The 25,983-nt window shown below is 41.7% G+C and overlaps 2 protein-coding genes across 2 annotated transcripts; both read left to right on the top strand.

Moving 5' to 3' along the window:
- Window positions 1-5,995: 5,995 nt before the first annotated feature.
- LOC139909171 (ectonucleotide pyrophosphatase/phosphodiesterase family member 7-like) lies at window positions 5,996-11,196 on the top strand. Its single transcript, XM_071896155.2, has 6 exons — window positions 5,996-6,230; window positions 6,673-6,818; window positions 7,218-7,847; window positions 9,674-9,908; window positions 10,765-10,885; window positions 11,107-11,196. Exons 1-6 carry the CDS (start codon window positions 5,996-5,998, stop codon window positions 11,162-11,164), a joined length of 1,425 nt encoding a protein of 474 aa, XP_071752256.2. The 3' UTR covers window positions 11,165-11,196.
- A 2,146-nt stretch (window positions 11,197-13,342) lies between these two features.
- On the top strand, window positions 13,343-21,454 carry cbx2 (chromobox homolog 2 (Drosophila Pc class)). The gene is made up of 5 exons (XM_071896147.2): window positions 13,343-13,415; window positions 13,505-13,548; window positions 17,300-17,365; window positions 19,030-19,099; window positions 19,187-21,454. The coding sequence occupies exons 1-5, from the start codon at window positions 13,344-13,346 to the stop codon at window positions 20,585-20,587; spliced, it is 1,653 nt and encodes a 550-aa protein (XP_071752248.1). The 5' UTR covers window position 13,343; the 3' UTR covers window positions 20,588-21,454.
- Window positions 21,455-25,983: the final 4,529 nt, after the last annotated feature.

Below are 25,983 nucleotides of genomic sequence, written 5' to 3'. Positions count from 1 at the left end.
ACAGTTTAGATTGTTGTGAGAGAGACTGAGGCCATCAAGATGAAGCCAGCGGACCGTGGCATTTCGAGTGATACAGATCATCTGAAACCTAACAGTAGAAATAAGCCATACGGTGAAAGTCAGTTATTAAGTTCTCAGAATTCAGGTATATTTTAGTAATCTGAAACAGTTACAATAAATAACAGTGCTTCCAATAATAGAGACACACAACTGGAGGCCTGCTCTTTCATTCTCTTGAATTCCTCGGCTGACTGAGGCTCTATAGAGACTGTATTATCTCAAGTGAAACAGCCATACTGCACTTAATCTTAATAGTTTAAATGCACTTAAATAAATGATTGAATATATGGTGCAGAAACCAAAATGTCACCGATGAGCTCCTTTTTGAAGCTTTGTGTAAAGCATAAAGGCAGAAACGAAAATGTTAATGAATTGTCTGTGGAGTAGAAGATCAGAGGAGCCAAACGAATTTCATATCACACCTAAAGACCTGGCATTTAATTAAAGTGGCCTGAAAAATGGCTGCCTGGTTGGCTGACAACGGCTTCTCTTGAAGCAAATTAAAGAAATCAATTACTGCCTTGTGAAAGTGTAATGCCAGCATGCCGGAGCCCCCCAGCGCCACAGTGAGACACCGGGCCAAGGGGAGAGGAGCGAGGAGGAGGGCGCCTCCACCATGCCACATCTGACTGGCTCTGCTGCAGAGTTTATCACGTCAACCTGTTACAGGCAACAGAGCCTGAAAGGGCCCACGCGCTGGAATGAAGCCGCAAATCAGCCTAGCTGCCTCCACAAGCCTGAGCCTCCTCCACTTTGCTCCTAGCTCTTACTCATCCTATCTCACCCGCATTCCCTCTCTCTCTCTCTCTCACACACACACACACACACACACACACACACACACACACACACTCCCACAGTACACACGTACACACTGTGTTTAGACAAATCAGGCCGATATTTACTACCACCACCGATATGATGGAGGCTGATCACAGCTACATTAAAACAGTCTGCAAAACCTGCTATACAGGTTTTCTTTGCACATTTTACATTTATATTTAATTGTTCAATCATTTTTGTGACTTAACTCTTCATTTAAAGGCCTGATGTATCCCAGAGTTTCCATTGAGCCACCAGTGAACAGGTGGGACGGGTCACCCTGACTTAAAGAGCTGCTAACCCTAAAATAATTTCAATAGTCTGGGTTTCAATGGAGAGTTTTAGTGTCCCATGGTCTTCATGGTGTTTCAGAGGCTTTTCCACCCGGACAAGAATAGAGGAAATGCTGAATACTTGATATTTTTCGGCATGAAAATGGCCATTCAATACATTTATATTCAAGATATTGAATATTGGCCTTCAAAAACTCATATTAGTTGAATCCTAATAGACATTCATATCATACCTGGTAACTGATAGGCTTGTGACTAGCGATGTAGTGGTGGCTAAACCCACCTAAACTCAGTTTTCGCACCTATCTTTATGACATAAATTCATGGTTTAAATCATAGTAAGCAGTAGTAAACTGACATGAGTTATATGAGGATAGGGTTATTTAAGGAAAAAAGTGTGAATAGCACTTCTCTGAAAGCATAACTGATTTTTGTTTGTATCGGTGAAGCCTTCTGATGATCACCAACTAGACTTCATAGTTTACCAACATTTCAATTTACCACGACGTCACTGCTTGTGACACAATCTCTGCAAGCAAGTAATCCCAGGTAAGCCATAAAGAGAACAGCAATATTTACTGGGAAGATCATGTTAAAAGAGAGATTAGTGTATCGAGAAGTTCATATATCACAGGCTAGCAAATGTAAGATTTAGGACACGGGCGGATTGAAAGCTGAAAGTAATTACATGGTAGCGGGCTGCTAGAGGAATAGCTATTGTGGGCATATCCGCTGTCAAATTCCTGCTGTTCAATGTTAATACAATATATTACATACACCGTGCCATTCGGCTGGAACTGACTGACACCCTCTCTAAATGTTAATCTCATTGTTATCAAATCAACGTCAAGAGACATTGATAACGGGCGCGGCGTTCACCTATAGGCTTCGCGCGAGGGCATCGCCAGACAGAGAAGGTCACTGTAGTCTTTTCGGTTTGAGCATAAATTCAGATTGATGAAGCGCTGACATGGACATTCAACCCCTTAGATCGGTAGCGCTACCCCCAGCCGGCGACGACAACATTGGACATGCATGACAGATTCGAATAAAAAAAAAAAAAAAAGATAAATAAAAAAAAAAAAGCACATGTTCGCCTTCCCGGTGAACTCGTGGCCCCGGGCGCTGCCCCGAGCGCCGTGTTGTCACAGGCAGTTTACAGGACGCCGTGACTCCGCTGTCTCGGGCCCCTCCGCTTTACCGTACACACCCAGATTCGCACGCACGTTCGCAAAACCCCTCCGCGGCGTTCTTCAGTTTCAGCATGGGTGTTTGACAGGTGTGAAAGAGTCCTCTCCCTCGCAGCGCCGCAGCCATTATTCTGCTGCAACGGGGAGCTCGCGTCCCCTCCCCGTCCGTTCCCTCTGGTGAAATTTGGTCTATTTCCCTGACAAGACAGCTCCATAAGAGAGGCTGTCAGTAACCGTAGGGCCGGTCCGCTGTGGATCGCTCCCCGTCACAACACCGCAAAATGTCTAGGAGGGAGGAGGAGGGGGGTATGTGTATATAGCCATATGCAAAATGTTTGTTACAAAATGTGAAGGTAAGGAATTAAAATCAAAGAAAAATCCAGAATGCAAAAGTCCACTCACCCCCTTGATTCATTCATACACTAGCTCATGTCACTGCCAAATACTCATTTCACCTTGTACTTCTACTCAGGCTATATTTAGGTAGTAATGGGTTTTGATCAATATTTTACGTTCAGCCTTGTTTGACCTCTGACATTATTTGCCAATAAAACACAGTGATACTGGGTTTCTTCAATACATTTCAATGGCAATCTAGGGTGTTGGATGGACTCTTATTAAGAACACATTCATGTAGCATGGAGTCCAACTGTTGAAGTGTCAAAGAAAGATATTTATTCCCTTTATTTAGTAAAAGGTATATGTGAAAATACAGTGCACTTACTTACAGTGGAGTTTTCCTGTGGTTTGATAATTGACTACCGCACAGAATACAACCTGCTGTCTAATTTGTTCTCTGTGAATATGCCAACTGTCAGTGGCCACCTTGATGAAAGCTGTGTTCATCGCCTCGCCAGTTTTAACTCAGACCTGCATGTAACCTGCTAATAATCCATTCATGCATTAAAAAGTTTGGTTGCTCACAATTCAAAACACATTGATTGAGTTCTCGGCACACTGGCGCGATGATCTGCTGCCAGAGTCGCAGCAGGAGAGAAACAGCGTGCCACCCGAACTCCGAGGTGATCACATTACAGTTCAGAGTTTATTTTAACCTCTAATTTTTGGCTGCATTCACATATGTTAATTTTGGAGCTTTCGCAACCCATCATATCTCAAAACACAGAACTGTTTTACTTCAGTGTTCAACTTTACAAATGTACGCAAATCTTTTACAGCCACAAATATGAAAAGGCTCACATTCAGTTATCACATACCGTCAGTCTTTGCAACAAAACTTCACGCCGTAAAAATGTCTTCAATCTGGTAAATCATTACATAAACAAAGCCGATGGCGGGATGACAGTGTTTCAACAGGGGGCACCATGCTGCGATTATGAATCGGGCTTTTAAGCACTGAAATATCTCTAAAAATGTGATGATGAACAGGGAGGGATCAATAAACAACGCTCTTCTGTGGGCCCATCATCACAGAACAATGCTTTGCTCAACTACAGCACTTTCAAAGTCTGGATGAAATGGGATGTCAAAAAAAACAAATATTTCTAAAATCTCACTCCTCTTTTATCAGCAATAGGAACAGCAACAGGAAACATTTGTGTGTGTACTTTGGCCTTGGTGAATCTCAAACGGTAGAGTGTATACTTGTTCATGAGACAAGTTAATTAATATTCATTAACATGACAACACATCCGCTTATCTCCATATTTGAAATTGCTGTGATTGATGAACAGTTCCCTGCTTGCACATATTTTAAACGGAATACTGTATTTATGATGATGGATGTAAAAAAAAAAACACAGTAAACTATTGAGAAGCATGATTTACACACTGGTGGCATTTAGTTCTATTGTGTAAAGATTTCAATAAATCACTACATCCAGTCATGCAGCACTGAAACACCTACTTGCATTTTCACTGCCAGAAACTGCACAGGTTTACTCTCCAAGTTTGTTCAGCTGTGTTTTATTGTTATTCAGCTGGGCAGATTAAAAACTTGTTGAGGCTGCAATGTGAAACAGATTCAGCAGTTTGTAGCATAAATGCACAAAATTTTTCAAAATCTCACAGCCATTTTACTGATGTTCAAATGAAGCCAAACCTACTTTTTAATATGTAAACGTCATGCTATATAGTGATTGTATGATTACACAAGGGTCCAAAGATATCATGAAATCTGAACTAAAATTAGAGGAAACGATACTGCGTCATAAATCAAAGAAATATCATAAAGCAAAGACTTTAAGATCAGCTATGTTCTTCTTAAAGCAAAGACTTCAAGATCAGCTATATGTTCTTCTTAAAGCAAAGACTTCAAGATCCGCTATGTTCTTCACATGCGTATCAATTTTTCATATGAACAAAAATTAGATACATGCTCTTCAAGCTCTCTCGCTCTCTCAAGTTGTTATGTAAGCTTGTACTTCAGCCAGGATTGCAGTGTGGGGAATGTGAAGTGCAGTGGTGGTGCACAGGCAGCAGGGAGTGCTAAAGGCAAAACCCTCACTTTTTTCTTCTTCAAGAAAATGTGAGAATCCCTGTGGAAATTATGTGCAGAATCGAGAGGGTCAGATAAAGTTTGCTTGCCCCTCAAGTTCAGCGTGTGTGTGTTTGATAAAGTTCCCATAGCTGAGATCTGAGACTCTCACTCGGTCTCAACAGTCCAAAACACTCCTCCAAATCTTGCTGACACTGGACTAGGAGGATGGAGTTAATATGAGAAAGCTCATGAATATGAATGAGGTAAATGAAAGCTGATGAATGTTATCCCTTATCTCCATGAAGATTAGACATTTCCCTTGAACCTCTGCCAAGGACACACACAAAGAGGGAAAAAAATTGAAGTGTTAGCTTGTCTAGCAATCTGATGGACGTTGATAAGGTTACATCACAACGCAGTGATATGTAATGTCTGGACCAGAACACTGAGTATGATCTGAGCTGAGACACTGAGGAGACAGAGGTTCACGCTGAATGGTTTGTCCAGAGTCATGGCCAGTGCTGAAAAAAAGGAATCAATGTAGAGTCTAAAGGATATTTTAACTATATCCTGGGGCTAAAATACACATTATTAAAATGAATATGTCTATTAGGGTGTTCTCTCCCCAAGAGACCACCGCAGGCTGATGAAGAGATATATACTCTCATTTTCACCTTCATTTTCCAGGTGTCAGATCGATCATGTCCCATCCAAACTCAAGGTGAAACCCATCAAAGTGTCACTCCCCTTCGTCAATGATTCACAGGAACCCGCGACACACACAGACGGGCGGGCAGGCAGACAAACAGAAAGACAGCGTCGACCAAGAGTTAGGGCGAAACAAACAGCTGAGATGCCAAGACAGATGAATCTACTTTACTGCCAGCCTTCAATAGCGAAAACAGGGAAGGGAGGGAGGGAGGGAGGGGAATCCACTGTGAACTCAGCTCCCAGCCGTAAAAATGACTCATAAACATAATCGAGCCGCGTGCAGAAATGTGCTGAGATAAATAAGTCAGCCCAATCTACAAGATAAGATAAGTTGAAGAAACTTTGCTCAGCGGCTGTTGGTTTCGGGGGGGGGCGCTCAGGTGAGATGCCAAGAGGCGGGTCCTCCTGTACTGTAATTGAGACGCTGTGAGCCGGAGGATAGAATCAGTGAAGATCCCTGTGAAGTGCCAAAATTCGCCATGCTGTGGACGGTAAGTCTCTGCCTCCTCTCGGCCTCGTTCGCCCTGGGAGTACCGGTAGCCGAGCCCAGGCAGAAGGTGCTGCTGATCTCCTTCGACGGATTCCGGTGGGACTACGACCGCGATGTGCACACGCCGCACCTGGACACCATGGCCAGGGATGGAGTCAAGGCCCGATACGTCACCCCGCCTTACCTCACCATCACCAGTCCCTCACACTTCACCCTCTTGACAGGTAAAAGCGTTTGTTTCTACAAGGGGCCCGGCAGTGCGGCGAGTCGGCAGAGGATGTGCATATCATGGCGGTCATTACTGAATAGGAAACCACTCTGAGTTTATTTTGCGAGGATTGAAAAAGCCACAGGAAAAAGGAATTAGCTGTAATTGAATGTCCCAGGGTCCAACGGCTTTTATAGCTGAGTAAGATGATTATGCTTGGATGACTGAGGGAAGAATTCCCCGCTCCTTTTCTTATTTTGACTCTCAAATCATCAGTGCCAGTTAAAAGAAATTTAACTTCCTTGAAATTAAATTCCTCTAATCTCCAATGTTGGTGTTAAGACCTTGTCCAAAAGCGTCATGCCACTCAGCCTGTAAAGTTGATAGAATTTTTAATGTGAATGTGTCACACTATGAATAATGAGTGCATGCAGACTGACAGTGATTCTTTTCCGTAGGGCGCTACATTGAGAATCATGGGGTAATCCACAACATGTGGTTCAACACAGCCACTTTCGAGAAGAAGCCTTACTATCAGACTCAGTTTGTGAATGAGTGGTGGGACAATGGCTCTCTGCCTATCTGGATCACAGCGCAGAGACAGGTCTGTGCAGAACAATTTTCATCTTATCACTATGAGAGACTGTCTTTCTGTTTACACCGCTAGCAGCCATTTCCCTGTACTAATGCCTGCTGGCTGATTTGAACTAAATGACTGCAGTTGTAGCACCAATGAGCTCACAGCTCTGGATGTGTAGTATATCAACAACTGCGTGCGACTGGCAGCTGCTGCAATATTCCCCAAAAGTTCAGCTGTGGGTCAAAGTAAATAAATGAACTTCCAGCAAGTAGTTATTTGCCTTGCTTGTGTGTGGACTAACAGTATGAATGCGGGGGGAGAACCCTAAGCATGCATGTAGCCATGTAAGAGCATGTGTCATATTTATGTGTCTCATGTCTGCGTGACCTCTCGTTACTCTTTTTTTTTCCCCTACCCTTCCAGGGCCTGAAAGCTGGCTCTCTTCACTTTCCTGGCACAGCTTCCAGTTACCAGGGAGAGGTTGCTATGGTGAGGGATGTGGAGCCGCGGTTTTACAACTACAAGAACGAGACAGCTTGGCGAGAGAACACAGACAAGGTGATGGGCTGGTTCAGAGACCAGGATCTGGACTTCGTGTCTATGTACTTTGGCGAGCCAGACAGCACAGGCCACAAATACGGCCCCGACTCCCCAGAGCGACGGGAGATGGTCAAGCAGGTCGACAGAACCGTGGGCTACATCCGCGGCTCGGCCGGACGACACGGGCTGACCGGCTGCCTGAACATCATCGTCACGTCGGACCACGGCATGAGCAATGTGTACCGCAACGGCCTGGTGAAAGAGATCACCCTGTCCAAGATCCCCGGCTTCTCCTTCCGTGACCTCTCCTTCCATCTGGTGGACTTCGGACCCTCCGGGATGCTGCTGCCCAAGCCGGGCAGGCTGGACAAGGTTTACAACGCCTTGAAGGGGGCCCATCCCCACCTGCATGTCTACAAGAAGGAGGAGATGCCAGAGCGCCTCCACTTCGCCAAAAATGCCCGTATCCTTCCCATCGTCCTGTGGGCCGACCCTGGATATGTAATCAACGGGGTGGGTAATAGAGATGGAATCGAATTTTCTATTGACGCTTCACTTGCAGAAAATATGTGTTGTTGTCCTCACAGAGACCCTTAAAGCTGCAATAGGCAAGAATTTTATGTAAAAATGCACCTGTTTTATCGGCCTAAATCACAAAGTGGGGCTGCAGCAGAAAAGAGCGTCCCATCCCCACTAACTGAAATCCTGTAGATTCGTCCTGTTTGCCCAAATGAAAATTCTGGTGTCAGGTATGGTAACTGGCTGGAAATCTTTTACCACATGAAGTGATCTTCCCACATGAAATGATGAATGGAAACTTAGGCATGAAATACAAACTGTCTCCTGAACAGCAGTGAGCAGCGCTCCGTCCAGAGAAAGCTGGACTCACCGACGTTAGATCTTTTCCTCTCTCGACTCGTTGGTTTCCTTTGGTATAAAGCATCACAGACCGGCTGGGACAGTAAACACGAGCCTGCTGTGTGCAGTTTACTGACATCGCTTTACAATTTCTGGGTATTGAAGTTCAAATTTTTCAAACAGTTACCTCTCGCTGCGAGTTGGGGCCGGCAATGTGTGGAGGTAACGGCATTAAAACCAATGCGAAATAAGAAAACATAAGTAGGTTACTGTGCTATTGAGAAGACAGACTCAAATTTCATGCTGTAATGGTAGTAACTGATTAACAATTGCCTGTAATTGACATGATAATGAACCATTAGCTGCTCTTAAAAAAATCAAGATAGATTATGTTTATATGTCGACCTTTATATCTTAACAATATCCTAATGCCTTGCCTTATTTTGATGGATTCCAGAAATACTGGAAGAATTACCAACTTCATTTTACTTGTAGGCAATGGAGAAAATGGAATCTTTTGGACCGGAAACAAGGAGTTAAATTCTAATCTTAGTACATTACAATTTTAATCAAGTGCATTTGCACGTCCCCAGGATAATCCAGGCCTGGCTGATGACATGCAGAGCTCTCAAATGCTTCATGAAGCTATTCATGCCTCAAAATTCAAAATTAGCATTTACATTTGGCTCCACTCACTTAGTCACTCCACTGTGCAGTAACTTTGCAACTGAAAGCGCTGTATCACTCAATACTGAGAGCTATCAAATCATAACTTAGTTTAGAGAGTAAATTACTGAAATGATAAATGTCTTGAAACCCTGAATGTGGAGAGAATAATCAGTTCTGTGCAACCACAGATGAAATGGGTTATCTAGAGAACCCAGTCTAGGTTAAGACCGGCCTGCATCACGCCTGCATTAACTGCCTCTGTGTTATCGCTGTTTATGGCCACTTAGTTTGAAACTTCTCTCAATCTAATCACAGATGAGGATAAGCACGTTAGTTATTGATCGCTTTACATTCTGATATTTGTAATAAATACAGTTAAGCATGATAATATAAAGTTTGATGCTTGAATGTGATTTCTGCTGCAAAGTGATGAATGGAATTTATCTGTTACAATGTATATTTCAGGAAAATGGCAGTTACAGTGATGGGTAAAAATGCCCTACGACAAAATCACATTCAACCGCTGATGTTGAATGTCTTTCTTTACTTGGTAGTTTAACAAGGCATGCCACACAATGGAGACAGAAAAAAGGCCTTGATTTTAAGAGTATGGAAACCCCTTCTTTCAGCTGGCCAATACTTCCCTCTGCTGTCTGAATTGGAGTACGCCAGGATGACAGTCAGCTCTACATTGGGTTGACGTTGCCCTGTTACTAAAACCACCGCCTCAACAAAAGTTGCAATCTAACTTAAATCTAACTTTACGATGAAACTGGGTCATGCAAGCTATGTCATCCTTCCCTCCGCTGCAGTATCTGCCGGTTCAGTTCCACAAGGGCGAGCACGGCTTCGACAACCACGAGATGGACATGAAGCCCTTCTTCAGGGCGGTGGGCCCGGCGTTTCGGAAGAACCTGGAGGTGGGGCCCTTCGAGACGGTGAACATCTACCCGCTGATGTGCCACATCCTGGGCATCCGGCCGGAGATCAACGACGGCCACCTGAACGCCACCAAACACATGCTGGCCTCTGCCACCGCAACCCAGGGTGAGTTTATATCCGGCTAATGACTCCGCTCTCCCTGCTGGCCCCCGAAAGTGTGTCACTCCAACACCTGCTCCTTCATTACTAGGCCGTTCATCCATCATCTCCGACTTCACGTACGTCCAGCGATGCCACAGGAAATCACATGTAGTATTTGTAGGCTAAAACGAGACAGCGGAAAGGATGTTGCTCGCTGAAGAGCCTCGCTGTTTGGACGGATTTTAGAGGAGGAGGTGTAAAGATCTGACACTGACTTTGTGGTATTAAATAGTTGAAACAGATGTAATATATACAGCCAAAGTGGATTTAATAGAATTACACCTATCAGTTTGCTAATATATGGGGCAGATACTGGCCTTTTATTAAAAATTAGATATTGCCCAGTCACTGTCACCCACCTCTGATATGATGGGTATGATTTAGTTTGATTGATTACATATTTATTGAATAAACCCTTAACCTGAATTGATCTGATGTGACATTTTGATCAGATTCCACATAAGTATGCATCAATGTGTTTTATTATCATTAATAGTAGTAGTAGTAGTAGTAGTAGTAGCAGTAGTAATAATAGTAGTAGCTGTAGTATTAGCCTAGTAGTTTGAGTTGTAGTAGTAGTAGTAGTGCTAGAACAGTAGTAGTAGTAGTAGTAGTAGTAGTAGTAGTAGTAGTAGTAAAACCAGTAGTAGTATTATCCTGTTTTTTGTTTTGAATGAAAATTTACTTTAAAGATATAGAATGTCAGCACATGTCAGCTGTTGGCAGATTCAATCTAAAAATATCAGAATCAGCCTTCAGAAACCAATACTGACTCCACCCTGGTATGTAAATGTGTTTTTATAACTGTTATATGTCTCAGGTGATGTGAACGTCCTGCAGAATGTCTTCACTGGATTGGCTGCAGTGGTTGGATTTCTTGTTGTGGTCTTTATAGCGGCGGTGTCCATCAACATACACAAGAAGAGGAAGGCGAAAAGAAGGTAATGCCATGTTTTCCACTTGCTAGTTTTCAATGATTTAAATTGGTATTTACCCATAAACACTGATAAGAAATAATCACATCTTCCCAGTGTCAGAGTCAGTATATTTCAAAATAACTATGCTGGCCTATCAATATAAAAGATGCATTAGCAGAGAGATATGAATTTGATTTTTCTTACAGTTGGACATGAATTTCTGTATCTGCTTTTCTGTGTTTCAGATCAGGGGGTTCAGCACTTCCCTCTGAAAAGGAAAAGACTAAACAAACTTCCCTTTGATCATCATCGCCACAAAGAAACCTCAACGCTTCAATCTGACATGGATAAGCAACTGCCTCGCATGGCGTTCCTTCTGGCTACCTCTTAAAATCATCTTATCACAGCTGCGTTCCTCCATGTGGGGAAATGCACTCTGCAGATTGCACAAAGAACCAAAGAGCAGAGTTTGTGCAAAACCCTGTTGGAGCTCGTTCTTTTCTATGCAACCTAAAAATGATTCTCAATGGAGGATACAAACTGAGGAAATCGAGGGAATAGAATAAAATTAATAAAACAACTTTACTGGTTAAACCAAATAACTCAATTTTTGTACCGTTCTGAGTGAGTTTACCTTATTTTGTTTAATTACAGGTATTTGATGCTGAATGAGTGAGTGAATGAGTGAGTGAGTGAGTGAGTGAGTGAGTGAGTGAGTGAGTGAGTGAGTGAGTGAGTGAGTGAGTGAGTGAGTGACATTTCTAGTGTAAGCATACTGTAATATGTTGTGTAAGTATTATGAAACAACAGGTGCAATGTAAATGTTACAATCAAATCGTATAAAATAATAGCATACATTACATAAAACTAAGTCTAAAAATGTGTTTTAAGAGGTGATTTGAGAGATGATACTGATTCTGCTATGACTGTAGCCTACTGTACATCGATATCTCCTCCAGTATGTTTGGCATTTGGTCAAAAAAAACGAGATAGTTACTAAGACATAACTGTAACAGTTAGACCCTGTACTCGGGCAGAGGACGGTGGCTGCCAAGGGACACACTTTATAAGCACATTCCCAGTCCGCCCGCCTCTCTATGCCTACCAGTGTCAAGCACGGCAGAATAACAATACAATTTCCGGACAAAACTTTCAAAATAAAACTGTTATTGATGAATGCGTGGTATCAGTTTTTTTTTCATTATAGAGGGTGATGTAATTCGCCCCCTGGCGGCCATATTGGAGGTCCACAGCTTTTAGCCTACTGGCTGAGAACCGCTAATCGTATTTCTACACCAACTTATGACTCAATGTCTCAAGAGTTTTGAATAGACGTGTTTAATTTCTGTGCTGTTTGTTACTGGAGAGTTATAATTTCATCACTGATAACATCTGATTGGTTTTGTGTTTGCATAATGTCAGCGTGTTGGCTAGCTAATCATAGTATCTGGTCAGCTACCTATCATTGTTTTGTCGACACTGATTTGCACAATAGCTAAGGTTACATAGCTAGTAGCTAGTATTAATCATGACTAATAATTACATGTTAAAACAAATATTAGGCTAATTACTTTGCCTAATAAGCTGGCTGGCCAGTTAGCTAGCTAACAAAACCAAAAAACAACAGTTTGTTCAGGTTAACTGAGCTGACTTCTCAGTGAGTAGAGACTAGGGCTAACTTGTGAAATGTAAGCATAAATAGTATGTCAGAATAAAGAATTAAATTAAATTAATAAATGCATTGTCAAATAAATACATTTATAAATCAGTTAAATATAGCTACATTATTTAATTATTCATCCACTCATCTATTTATTTCAGTGTTGCAAGGTGTGGCGCTTACAATGAAATAACTTCATCCATCAAAGTTAGACAGCTGAATGATTGGTTGAATTGGTTGGGATAAAAGCTAATAGCTAACTGTAAAGTGATGGCTTCCAAACTTTGCCCCGAGTTACTTTGGGAAGCAACTAGCTTGATACAAGAGGCTGTTTCATGAATTTTCATGCCGCACAGCAGAGTGCTCAGTTGAATCAGTAGGAATGTCAAAAGAGGATGAAGTTGCATATATGTATAGGCCTATATATTTCATTGCACATACCACATCTCATGGCACTTAAATTAATTATTTGAATAGATAAAGAAATGTTACATATTTAATTGTCTATTTATATATTTAATTATGTATTATAACAATACAAATATTTATGTATGCATGTCATTATTTCATTATATAATTAGTTATTTATTTCAGTGTGTCTTGAATATTGCTCCATAGTGTGTGGTTATATATTTACCCGTTATTTGTACACAGCCAGTTCTCAACGGAGATGCTGGGAGACCTGTGATCCCGCTGCAAATAAAATGCTTTTATTTTGAAGGCAAAATAATGTACTTCCGGTCTCCTCCTAGCTAACTCTGAGTAGCTCGACGCAGCTCCATTCTTCTCATGAAAGGCTTTTCAGTCCGGGCGAAGGCAGACATGGAGGAACTGAGCGCCGTAGGAGAGCAGGTTTTTGATGCTGAATGCATCCTAAACAAACGATTAAGAAAGGTCAGAGTTGTGAAACATTATTCTGATTTGTATCGACATTTTTCTGGCCGCCGTTTTACAAACGTTTCCCTCTTTTAATGTTCTTTTAGGGAAAGTTGGAGTTTCTTGTGAAGTGGAGGGGATGGTCATCCAAGTAAGTACAAGTGGTGCTGAGCCTCAAACAATGAAAACAACAACAACGTGTCGCTTGTTGCTTCTAATAAAACGGCTAGCGTTTCGTTTTGCCTACAAAAAAAGCAGCGAGTCCTCCAACAGTCATACAATTTGAACACATTTCGCTTTTGTACGCCAATTTATTTGAATACAGTTAAACATATTCTGCCCTTACGTTGGCTTTCTTTTGTTCATTACACCTCAAATTTTGGAAGTTAGCCGAAAGCCAAATCAGATGAATCCATGCGTATTTCCGTTAGCCTGATCCCTCTGGCTTCCCACACCTCTGCTAATTAAACTAACTACGATGTGGAACATATTTGAATACTTGCACTCTGGCTGTGTGCGAAAAATTAAGGAGACGGAGAAAACAGGTTATTCAGTTAAATCTGCAAGGGCCATTTAACCGTTGATTTATACTCTATACTAAGTGATTTTCAATAACTTTTAAAATTATTAGCATCCAACCAGTCTCATTCTGTATTTAGGCTGTTCACTATTAGACTCGCCTCAGCCTTCAACGTTTTCTTGTCACTTGCCCTTTCTATTCATTCTACATTGTTGCTATAATCCTCCATCAATGCACACAGTTGCCTGCCAGCCTCACAGTTGTATGGGCCAGCCCTATGGCTTTCTGTTAGGACCACATCCTTTGTATGTGTGTGTGTGTGTGTGTGTGTAGGGAAGGGAAGGGGTGGGGGTTGATATTTCACTGGTGATTGGTGATCAGAATAGGCTATTCAACAACAAGTGGTGAGGAGAAAGGTCACTGGACATAGGTATAAATACAGTTCTGTTCAACTCTCGCAACAAAACAAACCAAAACAGTATGGTTTTCATTTTTTTTCTGCACTGAAACAAAAGTTTCTGTTATTTTCCTAATTTTCGATTGTGTGTTTTTGACATTTTTTTTATAAGAGTGCAGAGAAGACAGCAAGCAAGTTTACTAATCTAGAAAGAGATGTTTTCAGATCTGGTTTATGCATCCAGCCACATAAATGAAATGGGATACATCAGTAATTCAGCAATATCTGATATAATCACATCAGACTTTGTCCCACTGCACAGGTCCCAAACAGAAGCAACAGCAAAACCAAGTTATTTTTTTTTACTATCATAAAGACAATTCTAACTAATGCTACGCTATCAGTAGCTCACCAATTTGCTTTTTTGCCAGTTAACAAGGTTCCCACTGTGGCCCTGATGTAAAATCCCATAATTTTTCCACGACTTCCCATAAATAAACCTGAGCACTTCCATGACCTATTTTATTTTACCTTTATTTTACCAGGAAGTCCCATTGAGATCCAAAATCTCTTTTACAAGAGAGACCTGGCCAAGGTAGCAGCCGTACAGAATCATAACATATTAAACATGTTCTTCCTTCCTGGTTTCTTAATGTTGTTTTTTCTAAAGGAGTGAACAGTCTGGTTTCCACTACAGATGGGCTGAAAACCATCTATCACAACGAATGTGTGAAGCAAGTTGTAAAATACACTCTGCTATATTCCTGTAAAGTGACACATTTGTAAAATACCCCGACTCCCCCAGTTCGGAGTACACATCTCAAAATCCCTTGATATTTCATTAATTCTATGACCAGGAGGAACCCCAATTAAACTGTTTTGGGTTTTTTTTCAATCGATTTCCCAGTATGATAAACACTTTTTACCCATTTCCCTCTCCCACTGCCCCAATCAGTGCATCACTGCAGAAATAAGCTCTTTGCAAATGACTTACAAAACATTCCCTGTCCAAAACCTACGGGTTTAATCTGTGTAAACTGATGTGATGAACACACCAAAGCTGTAACGTTGCAAGGCCATCTGGCTTTTCCTTCAAAACGACTATTCAGTATGGTGGAGTGCAACATGTAGTCATGTGTAGAAGTGGTGGACCTAATATTAAGAAATGTCTGGAATGGTAAGCAGACAGAATTATTGAGCTGCATGCTGTTAACAATACCACTGCAAATATCACTGTACGAATGTCACCTCTGACTCTTGCCCTGAAAGCAATGTTTCTTTTGGCTTCATGGGTGTCAAAATCAAAATTTCAGAAATTCTGTACTGGCAGTTTGACTGATTGATTGCCTGGTGACATTTCTCTACATTCCATATTGGAAAAATGAGAACAAAGACTTTACGTGAACAGATCAGGCATGTATGGCTTAATCATTTAACATGTAATAGTTGACATTTGTCTCATATTGGACCACTGCTGAAATCAGACAGCTTCTGAAAAGAGGGTATAAGAAAAAAAATGTTGGCACTTACCAGGGATGCGTAAAGATGCAGTTATGGCATAACACACTAGCCTCCTTAAAGCATAGGGGAGTTCAAATCAAATCAAATGCAACAAAAGTAAAATAGATAAAGACAAATAGTGTGTTTTTAGAAGTAATTCAAAAGAAGACATTTTTGCCAGCATAAGCTCCTCAGACAGGTTTTTCCAAAGCCTATAGTTGTGGACAGCAAAAGCCCAGTCTTTCTTTTATTTTTTTCTCTCTCTCTAATATTAACTCCAGACTTCAGAAAGGCCAGCAGTGCGCTGTCTGAGGATCTCAGGCTGTACTCTGGCTCACCGGGAGTTAAAAGATTTGAGACGCAGGGCCAGACGGTAGCAGACGACTTCATTTTTCTATGCCCATAAACATGTGATACAAAAATGTATTCACTGAACTGCTCAGCTGTGGTGTAGGAAAATAAACGTCTTTGAATGCCCCACCTTTCATTCTGTTAGTCTCAAATTGTGATTATTATATTATTCAATTACGTAATCTTTTATTATTGTAGGTTATTAATACTATAGGCTAGTAATGCTGTGTCTAGTATCTCTTCACTCTTCTTTAAGGAGGTGAATTGTACTTTACATTAGCCAATGCTGCCTCTGTCACATTTGACTGAAGTTTCCATAGAGCGTCTGTGGAGGACAGTGATGAGGGGAATACAAAACAAGGCTATCACTGAAGACGTAACTTCATTACTGATAAATACGTGGCCTTGAATGTGAAGTAGTACTTAAGTGTTGGCAAATGGGAAGTGAAAATATACTGTGAGAGGTTTGGGGTTAGCTCCTTTCATGGTGCAAATGTCTTTTCTTGAGGATCAAGATAATGAAAAGACCAAGGATATGTTTTTTGACTGAAAACCTTAAGTTAAGACTGTACAGATGTTGGGGACACCTGATAATGAGTTGACCTGGTAGTGGGACACTGACACTTCACTTAAAAGGTTTGATAGAAAATTGTCTCGCTAAGGAAATTGAACTCATCGTCAAGATATCACTGACAGTAGTGATGAGAGATCTCACTGTTTCTTTACTGATCCTTCATATCGAGTTGCTGTATTGTGCTTGTGAAAAGCAAAGGGTAATTACAAGAAGTCAATATATCCTCTAAATTAATAGTGTTATATAACAGATTTGAGTGTTTGCCATGTTTTGAGAAATCCTCCGCTAACTTGGATGATCTTTCTCAGCCAAACTACTAAGGCCCTTCCCTCAGGAAAACGGTATAGAGTGGGTATAGGCTACCTACAGTATGTTCATGGCTTGTAGGACAAGAGGTCCTCTGTTCCCAAAGCAGTTGATGTATGAACTCTGTGTTGAGAGGTTCTAAATTTGGGCTTACTGTTTGGGCTGCAGGGCAACTTTAATCTTGCTGTTCACCTTATTTATTTATTTTGATGAATATTGTAATTTGTGACTCTTCTAATGTCAATTTATTTCAGACACAATAGCTGGGAGCCCCAAGAAAACATCCTTGACCCAAGACTGTTGGCTGCTTTCCACAAGAAGTGAGTTTCTCTTTGTTGAGACATTCACACCCCACTGAGTGACCTATGCTGTAACTTAAAAATCCACCCTGTAACACTCCAGCAGATGTAAACTGAATATCATCCAGCCTGTTGGAGAATGTAAAACCAAGGTTATGGTTAGGAAGATCAGATGTCAGAATATGTCAGGAAGATCTGGAAAAATACTGTTTTTGCAGTCCTGATACACATGACTACACATTAGATGTAGTTGTGCACCTAGAGATATTTCACATATTACGATATAGTTGTATTTACTAAGAGTAGTTAGCAGTCACAGTTGGCCCGGACACTTTTAAGTATAAATCACATTGAACACCAAAATCTTCAAATCCATTCAAGAAACAAGCAAATAGTAAACATGTTGTCCCCCACCAGTGATGTAGTTCCACCCTTGGGTCAGTCAGTGATTGCTGAGTGTACTTGAAATATGAGTGAAATTGTATAAGCATTTTCGTATGGGACAATGAAAGGACAGACTGACCATATATTTCTGTTGCCTACTCTCCTCAGAATTAGCCTTACAAGTTATATTTTGAGATGTAGTAACTGTAATTGTCCTGTTTTTACTCAATACAGTACAAAATATAAGAACTACAATACGCAATAAATACAATCCGTACATTACACAATGTACACTACAATACAATTTATAATACAATATACAATATAGCATACACACCAGGAGCGTGAGTGTTATGAATAATATAAATGCTAAATGATAAGTGATATATGGTATTGCACAGTAGGTAAGTGGTAATATGATATAAGTAGTCAACACTGACGGCACAGTGGTAGTGCAGTGATGAGTGCAACAGTCTAACAACTGTACAATAACTACAGTAACACAATAAATACAGCAGCGTATCACATACATCAGTCAAGTTTATTTTATAAAGCCCTTTTAACATCAAGATGTCACAAAGTGCTTGAACATAAACACAGGAATGAAATAACAGAATAATAAACAACAAAATAATGAGATAATAATAATAATACAGACCCAGTCTTGATCCCCAAAGAGCACGCATTAGCACAGCACTAAACAGGCATCAGCACAGTAGCAAGGAAAAACTCCCTATGTGAAGTTAGAAAATAAAAATCTCTCTTGCCTAAAAATTCTCCATTGACTCTCACTTCAACACATCAACCCAGTCTGATGTCTAAAAAGTAGGCCTTCTTGTGTGTGTCTTGTGGTTAGAGGTTTGCCCAAAAATTCTCCATTGACTCTCACTTCAGCACATCAACCCAGTCTGATGTCTCCAGGTGTGTAGCGTGTGTAGACTATTATGTTACCTATGATAACTTTAACTGTATGACCTGCTTTACCACTGAGTCCCCATTCATTGTCAATGCCGCCCCCTAGCAGCACAAAGTCAACGTTACAGTGTGACTAACAAACTAACTAACGAACTAACGGACAGAGACCGATCCATAGTCCCCCCTTTGGTGGGGGACAATTAAGGCCTAGTATGATATTTTGAAATGGGAAAATGCGGAACCATGCATAACCTTAATCTTAAATCATTGTCTCATTCTTTTCCCCATATAAATTGGTACTACTGCATTAGCTAGTGAATATTACTATTTCACAGTTCCTAAACACCATTCCTCAGTTTAACGTTTTTTGGTTTTTCTTTTTTTAGAGAGCAAGAAAAGGAGCTTCTGATGCGTAAGAGGGGGAAAAGGCCAAGAGGAAGACCACGGAAAGTAGTAGTAAGTAATATTCAAAAGGAAATGTCATCCTCTGTGCGTTTTCATTTTTTGTTGACAATATTTAATACTTTCTTTGTCTTAATTTAGGAGAATGTGCCTGAAGCGTCGAAGTCAAGCAGCTCTTCCTCTGGCTCGTCATCGTCATCGTCCGATTCATCATCTTCATGTTCCTCCTCTTCATCCTCATCTGATGACGACGACGACCATGACGACCGCGTTAAGCAGGCAAATCCAAGTGTCCGAACACGAGAGCTTCACCCGGTCCCTCAGAAGAAGGCGCAGATAGTTGTGGCCAAACAAGAGCCCCCGAAGAAACGGACCAGGAAACCCCTGCTCCCCGAGGTAAAGGAACTTCAACAGAACAAGGGCCCTCGGAAGATCCTAAAGACTGTCGCCAAAGATAACTCTGCAGATCTTCAAGGAGCGATCAAGAAACCTGTTCACCCAGCCAGCTTTACCTTCATGGGGTTCCATCGGGGTTCAGCCAGAGATTCGGTGGGTGGCCAGAACAGGAGCTCTCTTGCCCAAGGTGGGGCTGTTAAAAACTCCATGAGCTCTGCGGGATCTGGAAGGTCAGTTCCGCCTGCCTCTCCCTCCCTGAACAAATCCAGCCAAAGCAGGAGTGCCACTGAGGGTAAATTGTCCATCTCCAATATCAGCAGTGGGACAGGTCTGGATTTGAAAGCAACTGCTAGTAAATCAAAAGGGGTAGCAGCGTTGAATTTGAATACTTCCAAACACCCCCATCAAGGAACCACTCAGCATACACTAAGCTCTCCCAATGGACAAAAGAAACCAGAGGCCCCTGTGTCAACATCACTACAGCGGATACCCAGTACTAAAGCAGCTGCCTCCTTTCCCACTCAGAACGGCCCCACGAAACCAGCCTCTGGCCTTCAGCCTCTCAACCTTCAGAGTGGGAACAAGTCAGCGCAGAGCAAAGATGCTCCGGGAAATGGCAGCGTTCCAGCGTCAGGCCTGCGAAGTGCCACAAACCCAGCGCGGAAAACGACTGTTGGGCAGTGTCAAGAGTATAATCCCGCTCAGAGTCTAGCTGCCCCTGGAGGACAGCAGCCCAGAAAGAGCCAGCCTGGAGCAGACAAGGTCAAAGAGACAACTGAAACGGGTGCCACCGGGGACAGGCAGACCACCAGGGCCCAAGGCAGGCTGGAGAAGAGTGCTGTGCAGAAATCTTCCACAGAGGTCCAGGGCAAGCGGGAGAGATCTGCCTCCAAAGATGGCAAGCAAGCCAAAATGAATGAGATGAGCATGGGTGAAGAGGAGAGCAGCTCAGACTCTGACCAGGATTCGTCCTACCCAGGCAACGGTCAGGACCTTTCCATCTCAGTCCAGACCAACCAGGACTGGAAGCCCACACGCAGTCTGATTGAACACGTGTTTGTCACAGACGTCACTGCTAACCTGGTTACTGTCACAGTCAAGGAGTCGCCAACCAGCGTGGGCTTCTTCAGCATCCGCAACTATTGACTGGACGCAACACACTGCCCACCAAATGGGCTCTGAAGTCAAGAGAGGGGGCTTTGATTTGGATACTGAAGGAACTAGATAAGCCAGTGGCTGGTGAATTGCTGGAAAAAGTATCAGGACAAGGTGAATTTGCTCTTTTTCTGCAAAAAAATATTTTTTTAGATTAAAAATGCGATAAATGAGACAAAGTACAAACTGTCAGTTATTGATTCTGATTATTTATTTGCTTATGTTTAAAAAAATGTTAGAGAAATGGCAGTTGTGGTCATTCCCCCAAATATTAAGTAAGAATTCCCCAACTATCGATCACTTCAGCAGTGTGGTTCCTCATTTGGAATTTCCTATGAAGTTAAATAGCAATACCAGGAAATCCCAGTTGAAATCCCAGAGGCTGCAAGAGGCTGTGTTTAGGACTTACCAGAGAATCTCAAAGGAAGATATCAAGAGTCTTGTGGTAGTAATGGCTCAATAACTAAGTAGTTTTTGTGTGCAAGTGTCCTGGGGGAAAAAAGTACTTTAGGTAGTGAATTAAATGGGGTTGTATTGGCCGACACAACTGCTCTTCTCAAATGTTTTGAATCAGTCGCTGGCAGTACTTCTGACTCATATTCATCTTTTAATCAGAAATGCAAATTTCACTATGTTACAGCAGAGAAATAATCTGACTCCGCTGCCCCAATACTACTGCCACTGGGTGTAGGTTTGCTGAATCTGTTAAATGTTAACATTCAAATTCTCTTCTGTGTTGCTCTATTGATGAGACTTATCTGCTTTGTTATATAGTAACATTCAATAAAACAGGCAGATGAAATGGATGAGGAATGTCGTGAGTAAGAAATTATTAAAGGGTAGGCATGAGCAAGAGTGGTAGCTTTTTTTTATGGGTAGACGAGTCAATGTTGTAAATGCATATCAATCAATAGCTAATGTAAACCAGTTATTGGTAATTTGTAATTTTTAGTTGTATTCAGGCAATAGTAATGTTTATTTTTTAAACGTTTTTATAAATTAGCTACCTCTCTGTTGTATCCACCCTTTGCTGCACATTTTATATTCATTTCTTTTAAAGAATAGGTTAGGTGATGGTTCCCCCAGGGTATACCATCATTGTGTCCATACAGTTGATTTTTATATAGCTCTAAATGTATTGGACTCTTTTGCTATATCAACTTTTGCTCGTACCAGCAAACAGCTCAAGCAGCAGACAACAGCTTTATGGGTTTTTTTTTTTTTTGTAATGGTAAAACTGTAATTACAGCATTACAACGGGCTCTGAGCTTCACGCGGTGTTGAATTGTGCACACTTATCTCATCGCTCGAAAAGAAGTTTCATTCCTCTGTGCAGCCAGTCTATCAGTGCCGTTTTCCCAAACAGGCTGAAGCGTGGGGGAGTGAGATACAGTATCTCTGTTCTTCCCCAGCGCTCAGATAACACTTGGGTCTGGCCGAGGTTTGCTCTTCTGCCATCCCATCAGTTCTGTACTTCCCCACCCCACCCCCCACCCCCATCAACAGGGTATTCACCGGCAACTGTATTCCTCTCGTATTCGTAATTATTACGGACAAAACCAGTGAATAAGTGCCGGTGTTGACATGGCAGGATGATGATGGACAGTATACCTGACGTGGCTCCTCCCTCCCTCTGCCGGAGCTTCCCATGACCGGACCTCTTTGTGTCTTTGTGAGCGCTGAGGGCGACTGCTTTGAATTTCACCAGCATGGGAAGGGTTGGGAGGAAGCCCCGACAATGAACTGCTCTGCATTGTTTGTCCCTGACCACAAAACACCAGATTTCATTCTGACTGTAGCTACTGGTGTTCAAAGTACATAGTATTGAAATGCCAGGCCTTTTTTGTTTTTTCATTGTCACTTGCAGCTGTAGACATCTCATTTCACTTTGCCTGCATGGGTTCAGGAGCTGCACCCACCCCCCACCCCACCCACTCCCCAGAAAAAAAAAAGTCTTTATCTGATGTAACGGAAAAGAAACCACAACAATGTGTGCTACTTTCTACTCCCTCGAGAGGAGTTCAGCAACAAAGCACTTCAACTGAACTCTTCTGTCTAATCCTGCTCTGCAGACTGTGCCTTTCTTTCTCTCAAAGACTAAACACAAAGGCATTACCCCAAAGAAAGCTAGAATTTCAAGTTGTTCGGTAAAGGACGACACTAGAGCATAGCATGGAGATGGTAACATTTTTAATTTTTCTTCTCAATATTGTTTTGAAAGCCAAAACCCTGCTGTGAAGACTTATTACAAATGCAATGGAACTGGCAAATGTTTGATTGAGACGTATTGAAAGAATAAGACTGATTTAGATTCAGGTCATGGAAGTGGTTTACATTCAGGACCAGATGTTGAAGAAAGGAGTACATGGGCTTTTATTACGTTGAACAGGTGAAAAATGTCAGTGTGAAGCGTTTGGCTTCCTCCTGTCAATGGCGCTCCTGAATATATTTGTCTTCATAGGTCAAAGGAATGCATCTGGCAATGGTAAAAGGTTTTATTTCCAGCTCAATCAAAATGTCATTTCTCACCACCATGTGAAAGGCTATGGGGTAATGCAACGTGTTGATATGAAAGTTGTTTTTTTTTTGTTGTTTTTTTTGTAACTGCATTTCTCAGTCGGTGTAAAGAAAGAAATGGGTAATGGCATAAACATGTGTTATCACTTGTGGTCTTATATTTCTCTTTTGATATACTAACCATCTCGATGGAATGTTGTTCTCTTTACAATCTATTTATTTCAAATGAAGAGCCTTTCAGGGTCGGGCAGTGTCATCAATCCCTGTATTGTGCCACTTCTCATAAAATTAACTGTAATAAATAGTACTTCCTTTAGTCTTGGTGTCGTTTTTTTTTTTTTTTTTTTTTTTTTTTTGCATTGAGCATGTTGGCAGTAAACTCGGCGATAGCTCACGCAGATGAAGACAGATGCACAGTTTTTATTATCGCTATCAGAAATTCAGCAACGCTTAATGAGATTTTGCCTCTGGATTTGACCAATCATTTTCTCTGATGCAGTTTCTGGTGTGAGTATTCATTCAGTTTCATTGCTAATCAATGTTTAACCTCACTGGCAATTCTTACAAGTCCAATTAAGGGAGAAATTGGACATAAGCAGCCCAATCAATGAGGCTATCTGTTATGTACATCTGCCCCAAGGCCCATAACTAGATCTCATTAATACATGTACTCATGAGCCACTAGATGGTAGTGTTGTATTTGAAGATAAACACACTCAGAGTGCCTCCTTAATTTTTAATTCCCTGTAGGTGCATTTTCTGTCGGTTTATACACTTAGGAGAGAAATCCTGAAAATCAATGCTGTATCTTATAATATGCAGAAAACATACAGTGACAATTTTCTGACTTTCTCACACACAGGAAGGAATTGCCAGTGCAAGAGTATTCCCTCCATAATGAAAAAAAACGTTGAATGAATGAAACCTATAAAGAGTAAGTGATTGCACATTCGCTTGATCTTTTTTTCACCCATGGCTCAAACATTTGTGTTACCTGTGACCCCAGTTTCTAATTTCAGGCACTTGCCAAGAGGAATTTGCATGTCTCCTGTTTCCACTTTCACAATAGCGCCAACGCCCTCCACACCCTCATCTGATGATCTTGATAACACTGGAAAACCTATATATGCCTCTCTGACGTGCCAACATTATTTCAGTATACGACCACTGGCTGAATTTCAGCCATTTGTTCAGTTCGATTTGCCTCGGGGCCTCTTGGATCCGTAAGATGTGTATGGGTATTGTTGGCTCAGCACTAACTTATTTTTCTAACCCACAAACTCGTGGTATCGCTGGAGTATTTCCACTGAGACAACAGTGCGGCTCTGGACTGGAGGCGACCGCGGAATAATTTAGCTTTTGATTTGGCACTTAGCCGCTCTAATCGAATAATCTTTCAATAACAACAGAATGGCCCTCTGACAGGACAGTAGACGATACAGCCGGCCTGTCTGACTCTTTCACCGTGAAGACAAGAGTTTTCCGTTAGCCCTCGCTTCCAGCCGGTCTCCGGCACCGGCTATTCTGTCGTATTACGCCTCGGTGGCTAGTGTCACACTTGACCCGCGGGCGGCGCGGTGCGACCTGCGGCCGTGACTGATAAGCAAAGTGCTGTGTTCTCTGTTCCGCCGCAGATACGGATGGAGAGGTCAGATCGCAGGCGCTCTTCTTGGAGAGTTGCTTTACACGGGGCCACGGTGACACACAGGCCAGTATATCAGGGGTTATGGCGGCTTTATGGGTCGTACATCATGGGGGGAATGCATAAAAGTGGCTCGGGTTTTAGTCTGCGGGACGTCGGCGGTGGTCGGTCTCCGCTGAAAGGGCCGGTAGTTAAGTTGCCCTGCTATCTTTCACATCTTTCTTGGGACAGGACTTTCGTTTGCCATACCGGACGATTAGGCATGGGACGATATATCGAAATTCAATATATCACAATACAAAAATGTGACAATGCATATCGTGGACATTTTACTCACTTTTACTACTACTACTACTACTATTTTATTCTGCTGTACAGTACCAGTCAAAAGTTTGGACACACCTGATTGAATGTACTATGTTTTTCATTCTCTTAAAGCCATTTCGATCTAAAGGCTTCTGCTTAAATGCTTGAAATTTGTCAATGTCGATGCCTATGTATGAATTTCTTTCCAAAGCCTTTGCCTTTTCATCAAGGCAAAGGGTGGCTACTTTAAAGAATCTAAAATATAAGATAGTTTTGATTTGTTTAACACTTTTTTGGTCACTGCATAATTCCATTTGTGTTATTACAGTTTTGTGTTTTGATGTCTTTACTATTATTCAAAAATGTGGAAAATAGTGTCCAAACATTTGACTGGTAGTAGAGTAATCACAAATCAGATGGCTTGTCCATCACAATTTCACAAGCTCTTCATTGAAATTATACTATTTTAATGACATTTTTTAATTGCTGTTTACATTCTAGCAAGCCAATGCCATCGCTAGAAAGATTTGTGGCTCAGATATAAACATAATTCTGCACAGTCAGACTTTGTCGTCACTGAACTTTTATTTATTACATCGTATTGTGGGTGTATTAAATGGTGAACCCCATATCGCGTATTGAATCGTATTGTGAGAGAAGCATATTTTCCCATCCCTCGTGGCCATAAATAGGCAAGTCCCAATTCAACACATATTTTGTTCATCCAGTATTTAGAAAAGTGGTGTAAGAAGTTGATTTTAAAGCATTGTTATTTTTCTGTCGAGGAGACTACGCACTAGGCCGTCTCCAACGCCCCCCAGCCCCTCTGTCCCCAGCACCTTTCAACACCCAGACGCCCCTTTCTCTCACCACCCCTGTATTTACACACTCTTAAAAACACTGTCACAGAGAATGACTAACT

Source organism: Centroberyx gerrardi, chromosome 7 (genome assembly GCF_048128805.1).
Source record: "Centroberyx gerrardi isolate f3 chromosome 7, fCenGer3.hap1.cur.20231027, whole genome shotgun sequence".
Lineage (NCBI taxonomy): Eukaryota > Metazoa > Chordata > Actinopteri > Beryciformes > Berycidae > Centroberyx > Centroberyx gerrardi.
This window is presented reverse-complemented; position numbering and strand designations above follow the sequence as displayed.

Bases quoted from the DNA above. Each gene is read 5' to 3' on its own strand.
- LOC139909171 (XM_071896155.2), top strand. From the start codon at position 5,996: ATGCTGTGGACGGTAAGTCTCTGCCTCCTCTCGGCCTCGTTCGCCCTG. The intron at 9,909-10,764 runs GTGAGTTTATAT...TATATGTCTCAG, and splicing joins CTCTGCCACCGCAACCCAGG to GTGATGTGAACGTCCTGCAG. The intron at 10,886-11,106 runs GTAATGCCATGT...TCTGTGTTTCAG, and splicing joins AAGAGGAAGGCGAAAAGAAG to ATCAGGGGGTTCAGCACTTC.
- cbx2 (XM_071896147.2), top strand. From the start codon at position 13,344: ATGGAGGAACTGAGCGCCGTAGGAGAGCAGGTTTTTGATGCTGAATGC. The intron at 17,366-19,029 runs GTGAGTTTCTCT...TTCTTTTTTTAG, and splicing joins TTGGCTGCTTTCCACAAGAA to AGAGCAAGAAAAGGAGCTTC. The intron at 19,100-19,186 runs GTAAGTAATATT...GTCTTAATTTAG, and splicing joins GAAGACCACGGAAAGTAGTA to GAGAATGTGCCTGAAGCGTC.